The 20,481-nt window shown below is 37.9% G+C and overlaps 2 protein-coding genes across 2 annotated transcripts in view; both read right to left on the bottom strand.

The window, feature by feature from the left end:
- Positions 1-2,889, bottom strand: part of LOC144661141 (adhesion G-protein coupled receptor V1-like) — an 87,413-nt gene extending 84,524 nt beyond the window's left edge. Inside the window, exon 1 of the mRNA XM_078521850.1 lies at positions 2,781-2,889. The gene's annotated coding sequence lies outside the window, so the exon portion shown is untranslated. The remainder of the gene's footprint in view (positions 1-2,780) is intronic.
- Positions 2,890-14,309: 11,420 nt separating this feature from the next.
- On the bottom strand, positions 14,310-20,261 carry LOC144645427 (adhesion G-protein coupled receptor V1-like). The gene is made up of 6 exons (XM_078505009.1): positions 20,094-20,261; positions 18,917-19,156; positions 17,120-17,224; positions 16,466-16,579; positions 15,027-15,902; positions 14,310-14,585 (listed from the first exon to the last, which is right to left on the bottom strand). The coding sequence occupies exons 1-6, from the start codon at positions 20,259-20,261 to the stop codon at positions 14,310-14,312; spliced, it is 1,779 nt and encodes a 592-aa protein (XP_078361135.1).
- Positions 20,262-20,481: the final 220 nt, after the last annotated feature.

Raw genomic sequence — 20,481 nt, 5'->3', positions numbered from 1 at the left:
AGCATAGACCATATTATAAACAAAAACTGCAACAAGAGCATCGGAACGCACGCCCATCAAATTATTTTTTTCTCGCAATCGACCAAAGCAATCTCCACCACTGTTTTATACACGATTTTAAATGGAATTAAACTACCATAAGATGAAACTGCAATCCACAGCTGCGTGGTTTTCTTTAGATATTACCCCATTTTCTCGTTAGTATGTTTTTGACTGTATTTATAGCCCCCAAAACTTCATCCTCAAATATTTCGAAAACGCTCTCATAGAATTTGTTCAAACTTTGCCAACATCGAGGCAGCTATGTGTGGTTCAAGCTGCTTTGAGCGATTTCCGAAAAAATCTCCCTGTGCCCAGGAATACGAGCGAAAGTAAAAAACGCAATGACGTCATTTCGTCGCTATGGCAACTCCGATGTCAATATAACACTGATGATAAAAAAAAATCATCTTTATCTAATACAACTGTGGTGATTGTTTTTCGATAGCATCGTTAATGGCGACGGGGTTAATTCTCAAACTTGAGCGGTGTTACCCCTAGAAAATCCAGTTGAGCCACCTTAAAGGATAGAGAAATTGTTGATTTTGACCCAATACCGTATTTATTCGTTTAAGTGCCCTGGGCACTTAAGTTATTAAATTTTTGGACCTTGAGGGTGGGCGCTTATTCGAGGTGGGCGCTAATTCGAGGCTGGGCGCTTATTAACTTTTCCTACCTACAGGGTGGGCGCTTATTCGAGGTGGGAGCTTATTCGAGGTTGGGCGCTTAATCGAATAAATACGGTATATTAATTTTTTTAGTAGTAGAAACTGTTTAAAAAAAGCTATATGTACATGTAAGGGATAAACATGCAATGTTACTGTAGTTCAGCAGTCATACAGAGTATATAATTATATAATAGCCACTTGGGGGAGTTACATGATACCAGAATAACTTTCATTCCAGAACAAGTTCATCCCAGTTCTCTACTGCAACTCTGCATTTGTTTACATGTATATTATGATACCAGTGCACCAGAACATGTTACACTAGCACGAGTTCACCCCGGTCCCTGTACTGGGTTAAGATTTTTGTTCTGGTCCACGGAAAACTTTCATGTACCCAGATGGGCGCAAGAGGTTTTTCTTGTGGCTTCCTGTGTCAGTCATGTTTCTATTGTGGCCCGCCACTCGTGGTGAAGGCCTTCGACGCCAAAGAGTAATTTGCCGTACATGAGAAAAATCCTCTGGTACCCAGGGTACGAAAAACTCCCACCAGGTCAAGTATAATGCATTTATGATGATCGAACAACCACCCAATTTAATACGAAATCGGTCGCCTGGGTAGACTGGAACATGCAGTGCATGCATATTTTTAGGCATCCAATCCAGGATGAAGAAAAAAAGTAAACAAATAAATACAGTATGAAATCACAAAGTCAAACTGGAATAGAAATCGCTCGATCAGAATGAGTTTTATAATATAAATTTACCGGCCATTCTGCTTTTTTGAAATCATGAATTCAAAACCATTAAGACTTCTCTTGGACTTTTTTGATGCTAAATAACTTAACTACATGTGAATAAGTTTCACTTTTCTTGTATATGCTGCATTACTCAGTCAGAAAATTCTTGGAGAGTGACATCACATTGGCATGAATTCAATAATTAACAGCTGGATTTACAGTAACTGTCATTGTAGTCAATTTAACCTTCTAACCCTTCTTCCTTAGCTACGATTATTCTCAAACCAACAACAAATTGATAAATACGCAGTTACATGTACATTGAGTACGATTGAATCAAAGTCGAGTAGAAACCCCAAAGTCGATTTCGAAACTCTAATCAGTCGACAACAAAATACAAACTTGTTTTCAGGAAATTACTTGACACGAAGCCATTAATAAAGGCTTCAACATACACAGAAGCTCAGTACACAGCTTTCGACGACTATCGTTCTACTGTGGTGTACAGAGCAAATTTTCGAGAAATATGTACAATTAAAACATACAAGTAACAATCGAGGGAACTTCGATGTCTTGCATTATGAATATTCAAAACTGACAACCGCATACCGTTTAATAAAATTCGCGATTCAACCAGCGGATTTCAATCAAACGTAATTTTGAATCGTTGAATCGCAACGAAAACCAAGCCACACAGAGCAAAACTATACTCTTCAAACAAATTTTAATCTTACTGGCTAGCTATACCGACGTTTCCAACTGCCAAGACTTTATGTTCGAGGTGTAAAACACAATTTTGAAAACTTAATGCCGTCCGTAGCTATGGACGCTTCGTGGACGCCATTAAAAAATTCGCTCGCTGTAAAAGCGCGCGGTTTCGAATTCTGAAGAAGGAAATGTTCTTTGCAAGGCTTCGCAATAAAGATTTCTAGCACAAAGTAGCCGGTAAAAATTTACCTTGGGCTAGGGAACAAAAATATTACTGTAAAAAGCGAAAAATTCAAAATGACAGACGTTTGAATTTGAATGCAGCTGCCTAGGTGATAAATTACCTCGCGCGAAGACAATTATCTTCATTTACCGAACATGAATGCTTTATATAACTACAGAATTCCACAACAGAAGCATATACGACTGTTAAAATACACATATAACTAAGGAATCCTGTAAACAGGTCAATTCTTATTAAAGTGTTCGTTGCGAAACAAAAGCAAGCTCTTCAAGTGGCTGTGTATACGTTACGACGGCATGATATTTATCCCTTCAAACAAACCTCTTGTGTTCTGTAAGCTAAACCATCGCCAGGAAACCACACTGATAAAATTGTAAACTTTACCTGTTAGATGTGCCAAATTATCCTCCAAACAGTCTAGGACAGTTTGTTTATAGCAGTTTTCTGAACCATTATTTTGTTCGCTTCGATGGAATGATGCGATCCGCACAACTCAGTTATGCTAAGCGTGAGTCCGCGACGTGACGTCATTGTTTGCTTGAGTAACGCAAGTCACGGATGAGTAGATCCTGTTCATCTCTCTTAGCGGGGTTTCAGTGTAATCGGGGGCAAGGGGCATCCAATTTTCATAGAGGAGAATGCTGCGATTCACGGCTCCATTTTTTCATTGTTTATTTGATCTTTCTTTCATATAATCTTAAAATTAAGATTAAAGAAAATGCTATAAAATACTTATAGCGTTAGGTTCTATAAACTTTTGATTCTTTGACATTTCGGCATAGTGCCATTTTTTTTAAATTGCTAAAAGTTTTCAGTCGAGAGTTACAGAAAAAAGAAATCGCTTCATAGAGCTGTTTAGCATGTTAAAGTTGCCAGCATCAAATGTAGTGAACAGGAGGGTCTCAATGAGATAACCGTTAGCCGTAAACGGCCGAAAATTTAACCGTTAGGAGTAAACATTAAAACATTTTAACCGTTAGCCGTAAAACACGTTAACCGTAAAAAATCGGTCAGTTATTAAAAATAAAACAGACTTGATCACTTCATCGTCCCAGAATGGTCCTAAGACCTAAAATATGTTTATCAATAATGAAAATTAATTTTTAATTTTTAAAAACAATGGAAACTAATTTTTAACTTCTGTTAACCGTAATAGAAATAAATAAACCGTAAGCCGTAAAAAAGCCAAAATTTAAACCATTAACCATAAAATCCACCACCCCATTGAGACCCTTGAACAGACAATTAAGGAATGATTACTGAAACTAAAAAAATGAAAAAACGTAGAGTACCTAGAAATATACTTTTAGTAAGACTAAGAAAACGTTTATACAGAAACGTTTTGGAAATGAGATAAAATGTTGACAGAATCCGGTGTAAAGATAAAGTAGACGCTTAATATTTGTGCCACTCCACGCAAAGAGAATCATGGAACCAGGAACTTGAAGAAATGACACTAAGTCAACTTTCAACAGGGCTCCAGCTTTTCAGGAAGTTGTATTAGAAATGCATAAAATAAGGCCCTGATATGATTCATCTTTCCATAGAATTCATATATTCCTTTTATTAGGCTGACAGGAGCGCTAGCTTTCAGACAACCGTCTTCCGGTCCTACTCTTTAATCGGGCGTGGCCGATTTATAGTTAACCCTTTGGTCGTCCTAGAGCGTAGTCTCCTGGCGCGGCCAAAAAGACGGGGATAGCTTGGGGTTGCTACAAAACCGCTACGGGTGACGCATACCGCAATGGTTTTCATTTTATTTTTAACAGGAAATCGTTGCAGGCACACTTGGTCGACTTTTGGGTTAATGTGTAATCAGGTTGTGTTTTTTGCTTCGGCGGAAGGACAGAGAAAAAAGCTTACGGGGCAAAGTACAGTATGGGGCCCAGTTCTCGGCCACTTTTGACGTAAACTTGTACTTCTTACCTCAGAAGAACCGCAGGAACTTGAAATTTCTCCCAGAGCTAGCTACATTATTCAGCTTTTTGGTGTAAAGCTATCGACCGGTCAAAAATTAATTTGCCCGAGCAATAATAAAAATAAAAGCTCCATTTGTGGGCCCAGTTCTCGGCCACCTTGGCCCAGTTCTTGGCCACTAAAAAGCTTGTGCGTAATGATCTGTAAAAAAAAATGCTCAATTAATTTTCACAGTCATAAAATCACTCTGTAAACCTATTTATGTTATATCGATCCCAAATTATTTTTATGAGGCTTTGTTTTACTTTAGATAAGAAGGATTTTAACGCGCCTAGTTGCCTATGTGCAGGTTCTGGCAAAACCGCATTGTGTGACCCGTGCATTTAGATGGTTTATTTTGCAGTGAAAAGGTCTTGAAAGATTTAGGTGTTGTAGAAATAATAGACAAGACAAGGGTCAGCTCAAAACTTAGAGATAAGATTGAACTTTATTTTTAAAACATTTATTTCTTTCATTCTGGCAGCAGCAGATGAAATTATATTAAAAACCAAGCGCTAAGCTGTGATAGCGAGCAGGGTGGCCGAGAACTGGCAAATACGCAAACGTCGCAAGAAAAAATTTCGAAGTAAATTAAGACCAAAAAATACAACGGTTCAACGAAAAGTTAACTAAAGCAGAAAGCTGAATTATTCTACGTTTCACATGCCAAAAATTAGCTCGTATGGTGGGGGCTTTTGGATAAAATACGAATTTAACTACATCCATTGGCAAAGTACAGTATGGGGCCCAGTTCTCGGCCACTTTTGACGTAAACTTGTACTTCTTACCTCAGAAGAACCGCAGGAACTTGAAATTTCTCCCAGAGCTAGCTACATTATTCAGCTTTTTGGTGTAAAGCTATCGACCGGTAAAAAATTAATTTGCCCGAGCAATAATAAAAATAAAAGCTCCATTTGTGGGCCCAGTTCTCGGCCACCTTGGCCCAGTTCTTGGCCACTAAAAAGCTTGTGCGTAATTATCTGTAAAAAAAAAAATGCTCAATTAATTTTCACAGTCATAAAATCACTCTGTAAACCTATTTATGTTATATCGATCCCAAATTATTTTTATGAGGCTTTGTTTTACTTTAGAAAAGAAGGATTTTAACGCGCCTAGTTGCCTATGCGCAGGTTCTGGCAAAACCGCATTGTGTGACCCGTGCATTTAGATGGTTTATTTTGCAGTGAAAAGGTCTTGAAAGATTTAGGTGTTGTAGAAATAATAGACAAGACAAGAGTCAGCTCAAAACTTAGAGATAAGATTGAACTTTATTTTTAAAACATTTATTTCTTTCATTCTGGCAGCAGCAGATGAAATTATATTAAAAACCAAGCGCTAAGCTGTGATAGCGAGCAGGGTGGCCGAGAACTGGCAAATACGCAAACGTCGCAAGAAAAAATTTCGAAGTAAATTAAGACCAAAAAATACAACGGTTAACGAAAAGTTAACTAAAGCAGAAAGCTGAATTATTCTACGTTTCACATGCCAAAAATTAGCTCGTATGGTGGGGGCTTTTGGATAAAATACGAATTTAACTACATCCATGAATTTTAAGGAGCCGTAAACAAACAAATTTTTCGGGAATGCAAATTCACCTACCTCCGCGTAAACTCGACGTGTGAGCTTTCTATATCGAATTGAACGATCAAACTCAAGATACTTAAAGCACATGAATCAGTCTATCGTTTGAAGGAAATACCTATTTCTTTTAATTCAACTGGAGTGTGAAAAAACGCGTTAAACACAAAGTGGCCGAGAACTGGACCCGGCCGAGAACTGGGCCCCATACTGTACTGATATTCACCATTGTGAAATTGCACTTACTTTGACAAGTTAAAGTTATTTTTGTAAATGAAAAAGGTAACGTCATTGATGTCACGCAGTGTTTTTTTTAGCAAACTAGATGGTTTGCTGGTTTCTGACTATGAGTGGGGGTGTGATCTTGCGGTATATTTTTTGAGCCTGACTCCGCCGTAAAACTTTTTTTTTTATTTAGCAAGAACTGTGTCGATTTTCATTTCTGAACAATTGGTCGTCAAGTCGTTTGTCACAAAGAGTAGAATGTTTGTACAGCACGTTTTGGAATTATTTTAGATTTGGTTAGTAAGACGCTTCTGAAGACCCGAGCAAAACATTGGGAATGTACAGTATTAATAGGAACTTGAATGGAATTTTTCACAAGTTGGATAAAGGTATCAACTGAAAAAAATGGACTTCAAAATGAGAACTTGGATTTTGTTGTAATTAAATTTTATCGCGGATTGGATGCATAATATCACGGCTTTGAAAGTCTTCAAATAATTAGAAAGGTTCCTTTCTTCCTTTTGATCTTATTGTTATTTTCATGTATTGATTATTCGAAAGTGGTTTTCGTTGATACGAAAAAAAACGGGTTTTCACTGAATTGCTTGAAGTATTTTTAGACGTGATAATATTGGCTTAATCAAATTACATTGTGCACGAAATATTTGTTATTCTTTTGTCTTGAAACTTTGAGGAAATTGAAATTTTTGTTTGACAGTAGTGTATGAAAGGCATTTTATAGAACTGAATAAAAAATAAGAAACATTGATAAAGGTTATTTCAAAGATTTATTTTGCCTGATTTTGAAGGGTTTCAGGAGTTTTAAAGAGTGCTGGTAAACGGCTGTATGTTGTTTGTGATTACAGATCTTATTTAGTTTCGAACGCTCTAATTTTTGAAAGGTTAAAACAGGTAAAAACCGGGTGGTTTCATGAGTTTTTTGGGTAGAAAGGTACGGTGGTGGTCAAAAAAAATGTTTAGAAAGGAATGACTGTAGTAGCACGTAAGTCGGAGGTTTGCGTGAGTCACGGGGTATAGTATGCGTGAGCTGGATTTCCGGCGTCATAACGGCATGTTTTGTTTACTGAAAGATACACTCGACGTTTAGTTAGCTTAGTCGGCTTGGGAAACTATTTTAAAAATGAATGTTGTAATAGTTAATTAATAGTAATCTAGAATTAACCCACTCTCGATTGGAGTCTGTTCTGGATTCGCGCTACCTTTTCGCCGCGAAGGAATTTTGTAAAATTTCGCTAGTGGAAAGAGGTACTGTAAGAACAGTATCAATAACTCAAAAGGAGGAACTTCTTTGTAGCTCTGAATTAAGACGTATGATAAAATTTTAGAATAAGAAACTTTCGATATATGGTTTTCATATTGTTTTTGTCAATTTCCTTTTGTGGCAGATTTTTTGAGAATCAGCTTTTCTTTCGTGTGATGACAGACACAGGACAGAACGAGAGGTGGATGAGAAAGATGCCGAAGATGAATAGGCACCGAAAAACGACAAGAACCGTCAAGGACTTATCTTTAGAGGGCGGGGAGTTTTGGCATACTGTATTTCGAGGACTGGACTGGACTAGTAAAACGCGGACTAGTAAAACGCGGACTTGTAAAACGCGGACAAGTATAACGCGGACTAGTAAAACGCGGACTTGTAAAACGCGGCCTAGTAAAACGCAGACTCAGGTAAAACGCGGACTTGTAAAAGGCGGACTAGTAAAACGCGGACTAGTAAAACGCGGACTTGTAAGACGCGGACTAGTAAAACGCGGACTTGTAAAACGAGGGCTTGTTAAGCACGGACTTGTAGAACGCAGACTTGTAAAACAAGCGCTTGTAAATCGGATAAAACTAAACGGTTTAGCGAGCGAAACAATTTGTGTTTGAAGCTCTTGTGTGTTTCTTCGACGGCATATTTCTAGCTTTTTTGAGCACTCTATGGTCTGTTTTAGCGTGGAGATGTTTTTGCAGTATAGCACATGTTCGTTCTGCAAACCCCTACTAAAACAACGGGATTGATGCTATGAGTTGTGTGCATATGTTTCTTTCTTTCCACTACTTGACGTCTGTTGAGTGCAGTCGTTTGTATTGCTCGCACGAGATAGAACGGGGCCCGTCCAGAAATCAACAGTCAATGGTAAATAAAGGTGACGGGCCTACACGACTCCTACGTTCGTGACATTAGAATATTTGCCGTTAAATGTTTAAATTCGGTCTTTCGACCTTATTTGCTTCTGACTTCTTTCTGAGGGTACTGTTTTAATTTGGGGGCAGTATGTGGTAAATAAAGGTGACGGGCCTACACGACTCCTACGTTCGTGACATTAGAACATTTGCCGTTATATGTTCAAATTCGGTATTTCGACCTTATTTGCTTCTGACTTCTTTCTGAGGTTACTGTTTTTTTGAGACATTATGTATTGAAGAGAGCCGTAAGATGATTGTGGCCAAGGAAGTGTCTAGAGGCGTTTTACAAGTCCGCGTTTTACTAGTCCGCGTTTTACTAGTCCGCGTTTTACTAGTCCGCGTTTTACTAGTCCGCGTTTTACTAGTCCAGTCCAGTCCACAAGTTAAAGACACATCAAGACCACCCCACTGTGAATTGCCATAGCACAGACAAAATTATAGTCAATATCTTATATGTTTTTAAGAGAATTACATAAGAACCAAGGCATGTCTTGTCTTGCCTTACATTGACATGCAATAATTTGGAAATACTAAGCTCGCAACAGTTTAAGACAGAATCCATCAGGAATTTGAGTAACATTAATTTTAGTTACGCAAAAATTGAGCACCAGAATAATTTAAATCCTTGTGTTCTTTCATAACTTGTTAAAGGCTTGACATGTGATAACACCAACATAACACCAACAACAGTTCTTTATAAGTGGGGATTGAAGAAAAAAATGGAAACATCATCACACAGTTGACCCCCATGCAAAAACACTCCAGGATGTCACGGGACTGTTTGGTGTCCGTCTGCCAATTTCTAACTTCAAATTCCAATGTTAAATTCACATTAAATTTTCAATATTTCTTAGTTGTCTAAATTTTACTAATTCTTTTAAAAAAACTATCACCTGCCAAACATCCCCAAAAATCACTCAAAAAATTACAAAATACCGCAATACATAGATACATGGGATGAGTGAAGTTTCCTTGGATTCCTTGAAACACCAACAAGATATTTCCGTTTAAGGTGGCTGATAATGGGTTTCAGTATTTCCCAGTCCTTAGTTCAGGACTAAAAGCCTTCATCAATTGCTATTACAGTAATGGTATGAAACAAATGTTCAATCATTCATCAACAAGTTGTGATCATTTTCTTGACAATAGTAGTTCCCCGGTAAACAGTTGTAGTACTGTCCCATCAAAGTGCAATGCCTGGAAAATACCGAAAAGCACACGACCTTCAGGTGAAACCGCACCTTACAGTGTTACCAATACACTGCACTTTGCTAAGTCTTAAAACTTTACATTTTCTAGTCGTCTACTTTAATCGTTTATTTGTATTGTGTGAAATACATTTATAAATTGAAACCATCATGTCATTAAGTAATAATGCAATCTCGACAATGTTCTAGATATTATATTATGCACACTAATACAGCTCATGCAAGCCCTGTGACTTACACAAACACAGTCGGACTGAGTGCTACTTAAGTAACTGCTTCGTGGTTTCTGCTGTACTGAACCCTGCCTTTCAAGGCAAAGCGCCCGATTTTAAGCTTCTCAAGCTTCTCAATGTTCTTGTTTACTATATGCGCGCAGCTGGCTCTAGAGACGAGTACCGTACTTATTAAGTAGTACGTTTATTTTGAAAGAAAGCAATGTATAATAACTAAACGTGACGGTGAACGAAAGCTGAATTTTAAATGTTCATTGAAAGTTTCAGTAAAAAAACTAAAGGATATTTCATTAATCCAGGTCTAGACAAGATCCAGCATTCTTGATCGATTTGTCGCTGTGGTTTTGCCCCTTTTAAAATTGCTAAATATGAAAACCAGCTGGAGATACTTAGTTTATTTCTTTCGTTCTCCTCAAGGCAGCAAGCATTTGCCTCCTGTAGCTGTTACCAAGTATTACTTACGCGCGAAAATGCGACTGAAAACCCCCCTCGGGACGAAATTAGGCTAGAGCATTCTCGTCACCAGAGGCCAAGATCCCATGGTCAGCACCACGATTTTAATAACTCGTTTCGAAAAAGCCGAGTGATGCTTGGGCTGAGAGTATCCGCGCGAGTGTTTGTGGTATTATTTGGGGGGGGGGGGGGTGGGGGCAAAACAATAATCGCAGGATGATGCTTTGAGAGGAAAACTGAATGAGATGGTGTTTCAGGGTTATAAAAAAGCGAGGAAAGACATCAAATCAGTAAGAAGACTGGAAGAAAACTACAGTGAACATGTAAAACAAATTGGAGAATTTTTTTCTGCGAGACAGCCGCAATAAACGTCTTCGGTCCATTATCTTCTCTTGACTTGATACAGTCAAACCCGGTGATATTTTCGAATATTTTTTAACGCACGGTTACAATATTGTCTGCCAGTTTCCTTGATCAACATACAAATCCCAACTGTTCGCAAGTTCCGTTTGCTGGAGTTCCAACACCATTTTCCAAATTTTAGTTTACAAACCCACTTTCTTATTCGATTGTTTTGGACCTGAGGTGAACATTAGGCTGAATCCATGTGATGCCATTTTTCAAAAAGAGACCAAACCGTACGTTTCTAGTTTCAAACTGGCAGGTTTTGCTGGATCTAGAGAGAAATTAAGCTTTAATATACATAGTGGTATTTCAACGCGACGGCCGAAAATCTTCAATATTAGTGCCTCATGTTACACTTTCTTCTTCGATTCTTTTGAACCTGGAGTGAACATTAGGATGATTCCACGTAATGGCATTTCTCCAAAAAGGCCCAAACTGTATCTTTCAACTTTTAAACTGGTAGGGTTTTGCTGGATTTATAGAGAAAATTAGCCTTCATATACGGGGTGATGTTTTAACGCAAGGACCGAAAAATTCTTCAGTTTCGGTGCCTCATGTGACACTTTCTTATTCGATTCTTTTGGTCTTCGACTTAACATTAGGCCAAATCCACGCAATGGAATTTTTGGAAAAAGGCCCAAACTGTACGTTTCAAGTTTCAAACTGGCAGGAGATCAAACTGGATCTGGAGAGAAAATAACCTTAATATACGTGGTGGTATTTCAGTTCCCCATGTGACACTTTCTTAATCGATTCTTTTGAACCTGGAGTAAACATTACGCTAAATTCACGTGATGGCATATTTCCAAAAAGGCCCAAACTGTACGTTTCAAGTGTCAAACTAATAGGGTTTTGCTTGATTTAGAGAGCAAATAAGCTTTCACATACGTGGTGGTATATTGACGCAAGGACAGAAAAATCTTCATTTTCAGTGCCTCGTGTGACACTTTCTTATTGGAGTGTTTTGGACCTTGAGTGAACATTAGGCTGAATCCATGTGATGGCGTTTCTCCAAAAGAGCCCAAACTGTATGTTTCAAGTTTCGAACTGGCAGGTTTTGCTGGATTTAGAGAGGAAATAAGCCTTCATATACGTGGTGGTATTTTAACGCAAGGGCCAAAAAAATCTTCATTTTCAGTGCCTCTTGTGACACTTTCTTATTTGATTCTTTTGGTCTTCGACCTAACGTTAGGCCGAGTCTACGCAAAGGATTTTTTTAAAAAAAAAGGCTTAAACTATACGTTTCAAGTTTCAAACTGGCAGGTTTTGATCGATCTGGATAGAAAAAAGCCTTTAATATACGTGGTGAAATTTATTTCAACGCAAAGGCAGAAAACCTTCATTTTCAGTGCCTCATTTGACACTTTCGTATTGAATCGTTTTAGACCTGGAGTGAACATTAGGCTGAATCCATGTGATGGCATTTCGCCAAAAGGGCCCAAACTGTACGTTTCAAGTTTCAAACTGGCAGGTTTTGCTGGATCTGGAGAGAATATAAGCTTAAATATACGTGGTGGTATTTCAACGCAACGGCCGAAAATCTTCATTTTCAGTGCCTCATATGACACTTTCTTATTTGACACTTTTGAACCTGGAGTGAACATTAGGCTGAATCCACGTGATGTCATTTCTCCAACTTAAGGGCCCAAACTGCACGTTTCAGGTTTCAAACTAGCAGGTTCTGCTGGATCTGGAGAGAATATACGCTTCAATATACGTGGTGGTATTTCAACGCAACGGCTGGAAATCTTCATGTTCAGTGCCACAGTGACTTTCTTATTTGACTCTTTAAACTGTTTTGAACCTGTAGTGACACCATTTTGCAAAAAGGCCCAAACTGTACGTTTCAAGTTTTAAACTGGCGGGTTTTGCTGGATCTGGAGAGAGAATTACATTTTAGTATACGTGGTTGTATTACAACGCAAAGGCCGAACATCTTCATTTTCGCAATGCGTCATATGACACGTTCTTACACGATTCTTTTGGACTTAAAGTAAACATTAGGCTGAATCCACGTGAGTTCAATCTTTCTAAAAGTTTTTAACTTTACGTTTCAAGTTTCAAATTGGCAGGTTTTTTGCTGGATCTGAGAAGACATTTAGCTTTATTATACGTGGTGATATTTCAACGCAAGGCCGAAAATCTTCATTTTCAGTGCCTCATGTGACTCTTTCTTATTCGAGTTCCCGCCAGTATGTCTGCAATGTCTTTGTCCAGGGGGAGGGAAACTGTACAAAGACAGCGGACCTTTTGACGAACATTAAACCGAAAATTTAAATCTATTTATTTCTCTGGCTACTGGCTTTTAATAATGAACGCCTACAATACTCGCAACTTGCGGCTTTGTCGCGTGTTTATGGCGCTTGCTCGCTTCCACTTAAAAAAAAAAATAGTTCCCATGGGTCCCCATGAACTTTAGAGCAAAAGGCAGACTGTTCGCAGTCTATAATTGTGCAATAAATAAGTTAAACTGCGATGAGCCAAGAGGTAAATTCAGTTGGCCGGGTTACTTTTAAAACTGTTTTTATAGCGGTATGCAATTAGTTTTGTCTGTTTTACAACGGGATTACATATTTTATATTCATATCTCTATTAATCGGATGTGTTTTGCTCGCAAGCTTGCAACTGATATCGGTTAAGTTTAATTACCGGTTACATGGTCTGTTAGACAACAAAAGAAACTAGTAGGTGAATTGAAATTCCATTAATAACCCTTTGCATGCTGACCAACGTCAGCTAGTGGTTTGACTACAAGTGTTTGCAGTCTCATTTGTAAAGCAACCTGGAGGACCACTTGAGGTAAATGATATTCTGGTACATTTTCAACAACTGAGAACATGGTGTATGTCATTTACAATGCTACGAAATGAACTCCTGCCCCCTTGTATAGCTCAGCTAAAACATTGCATAATAGTCGAATGAATAGTTTCGTTTTTCAATTTTGGGTATAATAGATCCACAATCGCCCAAAACACAGCATAATCGAAGCATAAAGTCCTGTCAGTTTTGCTTTGGTCTGGTGTGCTTTGGATAATCCAATTTCCCCGTTAAGGAATGTCACAGATCTATTTCCAATGGTCGGTGAAGAGGGTGCCACTGAGTCTATTAATGGTGATGCTGTTGAAAATAATTATTAATAATTAATAAGTAATTAATGTGGTGCTGGCGGAAGCAATATATATAGTGAAAGTGCAATATACTACACTGTCACTTCTGATGTATCTAAACTCTGAACATTATGTGAATACATTATGTATTACCAGAAATTTGATTTGGTGGAAGTTTGTTCAAATCAGGTTTCCATATAGAGACATGGTATTCTGTGCCAATAACTGCACCCAAGCATTACAAGATGGTATTCTATTTTCTTAAAAATAATCAAATTTCCCCAACTAATTCTTTGTCCCATGCTCGCGTAAAATTTCATCTTTATCATTGAATTATTCACCGAGCTATACGATCTCTCATTATTTATTACACATATTATGCTTTCTATATTGCTGAGCCGCTTGCAGCTGCAGGACGCGTGTTATATATGGACCTAGTAAATGGCTCTTTGTCCCACGCTGAAGAAAAGAAGAAGAAGAAGAAGAAGAAGAAGAGTCCTTGAAGAGCCTGTGTTTATGGGGAAACATCAGGAATTGAACATAAGGGCTAAATACACATCACTTGCCTCCACTCTGTAAACTGACATCTGTCAACTCCGCTTTAAAAGTATAAGTCCCAAGTTTTGTGAATCCATCATTTGCAATCTGCACTGTAACAGAGACGCTACTTGTGCCCGCAGCTATTGATACTACATCTGGATATGTAAGACCAACTTCATACATAGGGCCGTTGCTTCCAGGAAGAATGTAGAAAACAGTAAGGTTAACTGCAACATCTCCAACTAATCCACCCATTCTAGTGATGTTAAGGTGTAGTTCACGGGGCATGATATCCTGTGTAGCAGAAGGTATAAAAAAGAATTTAAAGATCAAGGACATTTATAGCCTGATCCTGATTCTGCTGTACTATACCATCTCTCACAAAAGAGTCATCTGCGATGAGATTCAAGTTAAAAAATTCCATACTGGAGGCATACATGGAGCACAAGAGAAATCCATACTTTGTCAATTTGAAGATGCACTTCTTTTCATTAAACATGTTTTGATGATTTTGGGGCCGTTGGGCCCAAAATTTTTTTTTCTCTTAACTCCACTAATTGCCTTGGGTTTAATTGTAAAACAACTTCAGATTCTGGTCTTTTTGTTCTATAACTAAATCTTTATTTTAGACTGTATTTGCCAAATTAAAAATTAGTAGCCCTGTCCCTAAATTTGGCATTTAAAAACCATTACACAAAAGCTTAGATCACACATGTACATTGTACAGTCGCTTACCAAGTTTATTGTCTGCTTATTATCTGCAGCAAATTCAATAACTCCATAAACATCATCACTGTCACGCACAAAGAAATTAGCTCTTTGTGCTGACTGTGTGCTTCCAGGCCTTGGAACCACACCAGTGATGTTATAAAGTTCAATGCTATACTTCTTAGTCTCTTCTGGGATAGAATCTGGACGGACAGTGATTTGAAATGACAAAAGACTGTCTCCTGGGGAGAATGTTAAGACTCCAGATGTTGTCTCAAAAACTGAGCTTGCATCACCTTCAAGGATTTTCCAAGAAACTGTGACCTCACCGAATGTGCCAGCACTACGATTTACATGAAATGTACCAGTTCTTGAGCCTGTGTCTTCATCCAAAATGCGTGGATATTGGCCAAATGAAATAACTCCATGTTGATCGTCATTTGGTAACAAGGCCACAGTAGCCATGGCAGGTGGCATTATGTAAGCATTCTGACTTGCGTTGACCAGATGGACCGTGAGATTCTCTGCTTGTTCTGGTACGGGGTCATTAATCAACCGAACGGTTATCTTCTTTTTTGTTTCACCAGCTTGAAAAGTCAATGTGCTGCTATCGTCGACAAAATCCTTCCCTGCAACAGCAGAACCTGAAGCAAGATACCAGTTGACACTTGCAACCTCATTGACTGGCCCAATTTCAGTAATGCCATCACTGGCAAGTCCTCGGGAAACTTCGATCTCAACAGCAGACTGATTCTCAGTGACTGTCACCTGTTTAACTGGAAACTCTAATGGAGCATCATTGGCAGGGATTTTGACAATAATTTGGTTAGCACTTGAATCCACAGTAGCTCCCCCAGTTGCTGATTCCAAAGTCAGGGTGAAAGATTCTTCATTTTCTGCTACCTGTGGTTTGAATATAGCAAGTAATATTAAACACTGAGTAGGATGGCGCAGTAGGGAGAGTAATATTAAACACTGAGCAGGATGGCGCAGTGGTCCTCCCCCCACCAATGTGGCCCGAGTTCGATTCCCGGACCCAGCGACCTGGCGTCATATGTGGGTTGAGTTTGTTGTTGGTTCTCATTCTTGCTCCGAGGGTTTTTCTCCAGGTTCTCCAGTCTTCCCCCACCACAAAAACCAACACTTCCAAATTCCAATTCGATCGGGAATTCGAGGGCCACAAGTTTGTCAGTCGAAAGACGGTTAAGTGCTACCCTCATAAAATAAAGACGATTTATTTATTTTACTGATATGAATTTTTGGTTTGGAGAGGGAGGTCAAAACTCTCGAAATTTAGCAAGGTTAACTGTAGGTCATTTTGCTCTTTTTTAAAATGAGTCCCATGCCAGTGCACAACTTTTTATATGCAAACAAGTTTGGGTTCCAAGTTTTACATTATCCATTTAATGAAACCTGACCTACATGACCTCAAGTAATACACTTTCTTATTGTCTACGTGTACTTACATTATCTGGCTTAACTTGTATGGGAAGATCTGCTGTGTTTTGTCCATCTTGAAAATCAACTGTTCCACTGGTTCTCTCAAAGTCATCTACTCCACTGTTGGGTCCAGTTGTTACCTACCGAACAACATACATGTAATGTGTGGGCTGATTGATTAGAAGTTATTCAGTGTATTTAACAATGTACTTGAATTATTACTGAGTAAAATTTTTATTTTTCTCTTCCCTTTTTTCACTGGCCTCAGCCAGATTTCAAATGAAAACAAATCTAAATCACAACATTTTGTTTACAAAGTCATGTACATGAATACAGTGTATACTGTACATTTACACTGTTATTTATGTTGTGGTGCACTTTGTAAATTATTTTTCTTTTGTTTACAATTTTTCAAACCAGTTTGATTTTTATTTTTTATTGTCTTATATTCATTGTCATCATCTGAAACAAAGAAAAATAAAAATTAAACTAGTTCAAAAAATTTAAACCAAAGATAAATATTTTAAACCTCAACAGGATATGCATGTCATGCAGTAGGCAGATAGTTTCAAGTCTATTTTGGTGCCAAAATATTAATTAAGTTATGGACATATTACATGTAAATAAAGCAAACTTTGAAAGATGTGACAATGGACAGTTCAATAACAAATGTCACCCACCCTCCAAGATACTTGCACTGTACCAATCAAGCCAGCCTTGCGAGTTAGCTTGATGTTTCTTGTGTTAACTTGTCCTGTCTGTTCATTAACCACTAATGGACCAGTCTATAAGCAAATAACAAAACTAGTCAATACAACAAATGCAACATTTTTACATTTACATTAATGTTGGTCTCTTTTAGTCCTATAAAGTGTAACAAACTTCTACTGATAATGCATCTTACATACAGATCTTTTTATTTAAATAACATTTCTTAGGAACGGGTTGTACATGAACATCCTTTACACAAACTGTGGATTTAAGTTCCTTAATTTCCAAAGGCCTGTCATGTGACCTTATCACATATCTCCTTGTGCATCAAAATGGAAAAAGGGTGATAAAATTGGTTATACTGCCAATCTTTAAATATGAGATTTTGCATTGTGGTTTCAAAGTCTGAAACATTTAAGGCAATAATGCTGGATGCAAGGACTTGTGTGCACAGATGACAACTTTTTTCCAAACAAATATTTTTGTTTTTTTTTTTAAATCTTTTACCATCACAAAATTTTCATTTAACATCATCAGAATTAGCAATTTTAGTTTTTTCACCACACATTCTTTCTACTTCTTTTTTCCATGGCCATTTTTATAATAGACAAGGTAATGTGACAGATGTGACAGACTTCTACAAAGGGACTATTTATACCCGATACGTTTTATAAGGTGCGAGTAGGATTAAAAATTTTCGTAGAGCTGTAAGTTTCTTCTAAGTACAGTCATAACAGATTAGTAGCTCTTGGAAATGCGTATACCCGTAGATTAGTACAAACGTTTTCAATCTTAACTCTAAGCTTGTACGGGTCTACGGTTTTTTTCTAAACTCTACACTTCTACGACTCTATGTTTTCATTCTTAACTCTTCACTTCTTCGGGTCTACGTTATCATTCTAAACTGTACATTTCGCGGCTCTGCGTTTTTGTTCTAAACTGTACGCTTCTACAGGTCTACGTTTCAATTCTAAACTGTATGCTCTAGGGCTCTACGTTTTCATTCTAAACTCCACGCTTCTATACGACACAACGTTTTCACTCTAAACTCCACGCTTCTACAGTTCTTCGTTTCAATTCTGAACTGTACGCTTCTACGGCTCTACCTTTTCATTTTAAAAACTCTACGCTTCTATCACTCTACGTTTTCTTTTGAAACTCTGCAGCTCTTCAACTCCAAGTTTTCATTTTAAATGCTACGCTTCTACGGCTCTACGTTTTCATTCTACACTGTACGCTTGTACGGGTCTTCTTTTTCATTCTTAACTCTACACTTTTACGGTCCTACGTACTTATTCCAAACTTTACGCAACGTTTCTACGGTTCTACATTTTCAGTTTAAACTCTTCGCTTCTATAACTCTACGTTTTCACTCTATTCTACCTTATTTGATACAAAGGTAAATTATTTTTGCCCTTTCTCAAACCTTGTTAATTTCATTGACAAATCAATTTCGCTTTATCGTCAATAGAAAACGTATAGCCGCAGAAACGTACAGTTTAGGATGATAACGTAGACACGTATAGGCGTACAGTTAAGAATAAAAACGTACAACCTTATAAGAGTACAGTTTACAATAAAAACAAAGAGTCGTTGAAGTGTACAGTTTAGAATGAACACGTAGGCTCGTAGGCTCGTATAGAAGTAAGAAAAGTACAGATCTACAGAAATTTCTTTGCCTATTTGGACCTCGCGTAAAATCAGTGTATTGACAACCAAAACTACAGTGTGCATAAACTTGACATGTCATCAGGTGATTGACATACCTCATTAAACCCAATGATACCAAACGCATCATCATTAGCTGATATTGTTAGGTATGCCACTGATGGTGCTACTACTGATCCACTTCCCTGACTCACAGTCAGTTCAATGGCAAATGTTTCATTAGCTTCCTGGATTGTGTCTTCTGCTATTGTAAATGTACAAGAAGCAGAGGCCTGGTTCGCTTCGAATAAAGCATTCTGTGTGAGGCCAATCACATCAGCTTGAGCAGAGGAGTTCATCTAAAAAAAAAACAGAACTAGATTCAATACAGTAGCCAACCAAACACAGCTATTTGCAATTACGTGCCAGGATAAAATCCAGGGGGGACAAAAACAAGGTCTGGGACTAAAAATGTGATGTTCTCACAACTTTCAACGCGATCAATTCACGATCTAGTCAGCCGCTTTTGGACGGTGATGCAGCAGGCCATATTTTCCCGCGAAATGGAAGCTATAGCAACACGACTACAGTGTACACATCATCAGTTGATTGACATACCTCATTAAACCCAATGATACCAAACGCATCATCATTAGCTGATATTGTCATTAATTTTTCTTTAAGCCTATTAATTTTTTCTTTAAGCCTACTTAGTTTTGTTTTTGTGTGTTTGTGTGTTGTATAGTTTGCTATGAAAATGTTAAGTATACCTGACCTTTTTATAAATTATTGTAATAAAAACTAATCTTGTTAGTTGCCCAATCTTGTTAGCCAATCGTGGTTATTCTGGGCAGCCATGCACTTAACTTTATTTTTATTATTATTGTATATTTGTTAATTTAAGTGATATAAAGGGTGCAAATAAAGTTGTTGTTGTTGTTGTTGTTGACTACGATGCTGTGGAGTCAGTGATTTTAAAGGCGTTTGGTCCATTTGTGTGCAGTTCGATTCACAACGTTGGTATATATTTTTTGGTTATGACGTGGATTTAGAAGAGACCCCGCATTAGTTATAAATGAACTAGTAGGCGGCAAAGATTTCATGAAAGCGCAAAACCGCCGGCTGCCGGCACGTTTTGACTGGGCTGCATTTTGTAGCCAATTGAAAGCAAAATAAGTGTAGCGTGTCATAAGTTACTACTTCAGCAACATATTTGGCTTGACAAAATTCGTAATCACCTAAAGTTAGCGACATTAAGTTCTTTTGTTACACTTCAGGACTTTTTGTGACCCTAACCTTGCATGTCAGAATCACTTGGTCTGCCATTGATCCTGTACGAGAAATGTCAAAACGTGCTTGGGTAAATGCTGCTTCTTCTACTGTTACATGAGGGTTGACAAAGTTAAAATTTCCGTCACCAGAAGCACTTGCCAAAAGCACCAACAATGCTAAGAGATGATACATCTCTGTAGGAAAAGCACTTAACAGAAAATGTGAATATTCACTACCAATGCCAACGCAAGTCTGGACTGAGTAAACGATTAAACCATCCCTCAACAAGGGAAACTTACTAAAACTACATAACCGTGAATGGGTCTAACAAGAGCAACGGGTCCAAAAATATACGTCAGTGGGTCCTTAACCTTTTTACCATCTTCCTTAGCTACGATTATTCTCAAATCCA

This window comes from Oculina patagonica, chromosome 1 (genome assembly GCF_052425735.1).
Source record: "Oculina patagonica isolate OP01 chromosome 1, crgOcupat, whole genome shotgun sequence".
NCBI classification, from domain to species: Eukaryota; Metazoa; Cnidaria; class Anthozoa; order Scleractinia; family Oculinidae; genus Oculina; species Oculina patagonica.
Note: the sequence above shows the minus strand (reverse complement) of the source record. Positions and strands in the feature narration are given on the sequence as shown.

Excerpts from the sequence above, each read along its gene's own strand:
- LOC144645427 (XM_078505009.1), bottom strand. The coding sequence starts at position 20,261 with ATGTATCATCTCTTAGCATTGTTGGTGCTTTTGGCAAGTGCTTCTGGT. Across the intron at positions 16,580-17,119 it reads CAGTGCAAGTATCTTGGAGG|GTAACAACTGGACCCAACAG; the intron begins GTGGGTGACATT and ends GTTGTTCGGTAG. Across the intron at positions 14,586-15,026 it reads ATAAGCAGACAATAAACTTG|GATATCATGCCCCGTGAACT; the intron begins GTAAGCGACTGT and ends TCTGCTACACAG.